Source organism: Glycine soja, chromosome 12, assembly GCF_004193775.1.
Source record: "Glycine soja cultivar W05 chromosome 12, ASM419377v2, whole genome shotgun sequence".
Lineage (NCBI taxonomy): Eukaryota > Viridiplantae > Streptophyta > Magnoliopsida > Fabales > Fabaceae > Glycine > Glycine soja.
This window is the reverse complement of record NC_041013.1, coordinates 13816218-13817282: the sequence shown is the minus strand read 5'-3', so window position 1 is coordinate 13817282 and position 1065 is coordinate 13816218. Positions and strand designations below refer to the sequence as shown.

The 1065-nt window shown below is 36.0% G+C and overlaps 1 protein-coding gene across 1 annotated transcript; it reads left to right on the top strand.

The window, feature by feature from the left end:
- On the top strand, positions 1-519 carry LOC114378327 (indole-3-acetic acid-induced protein ARG7-like). Its single transcript, XM_028336897.1, has one exon. The coding sequence runs from the start codon at positions 93-95 to the stop codon at positions 363-365; it is 273 nt and encodes a 90-aa protein (XP_028192698.1). The 5' UTR covers positions 1-92; the 3' UTR covers positions 366-519.
- Positions 520-1065: the final 546 nt, after the last annotated feature.

The window sequence follows — 1065 nt, the reverse complement described above, 5'->3', positions numbered from 1 at the left end:
AGCGTTTTAGAGCAACCCAAATCATTCACATCCTAAGGCATTCAAAATACTACGGAAACTTAAAACAATTCTCTTCTCAAATCAATACTACAATGGGTTTTCGCTTACCTGGCATCAGAAAGTCATTATTTGCAGAAAATCAAGCATCTTCAAAAGCGGAGGATGCACCAAAGGGCTATCTTGCAGTCTATGTTGGAGAGAAAATGAAGCGGTTTGTGATTCCTGTTTCATACTTGAACCAACCTTTATTCCAGGACTTGTTGAGTGAAGCTGAGGAAGAGTTTGGCTATAATCATCCCATGGGTGGCCTCACAATTCCTTGCAGTGAAGATACCTTCCAACATATAACTTCTTTCTTGAACTGACCATAATTCTCATACTTTAGGAGTACTGACATAGCTTAGAGGAGACATTTTGTACAATAGGCGTGTTCTGAAAATGTATAGATCCCCCTTTGTCACGAGAGAGGGAAAAATCATAATATATTAGTTTTTTGTTTAATTACAATGATTTCAACAACTCGAGCTCTGCTTGTCTTTACTTTATGTTTATTAGTTCCAATCTTGCCTTCTCTCTGTATGAGCCAGGTAGGTTGAATTCTGTTAAAAAATGAGACTTAGGAGAAGTATTTTCCCCAGGACCATAGACAGATAAAATTACTTAGGGGAAACAGAACATATTCAATTAGTAATTATACATATCAAATTAAAATTTTGATCTGTCCATTACCCTATAAACACACAAGGAAATTTTCCTGACAAAGAAAGTGCAAAATAAAATTGGACTTAACTTCAAGGTTTGTTTTCTTCCTTGAATCGACGTAGACTACTCTTGTGACAAAAGCTTTCTCTTATACGACTCACAAATGGTATGGCTCATTATCTCTAACCCTATATGGGTAGAAGTGAACGAACAAACGGTTTTACATAACTTCTTTCAATTAGATAAGTTGAAACTATGGCCATACAATACATAAAGCATAGCACAAAAATACGTTGCGGATTTCTTGTTCCGATCATGGACACACATGGGAACTACATTAGGGAACTAGTAATTAACAAGATT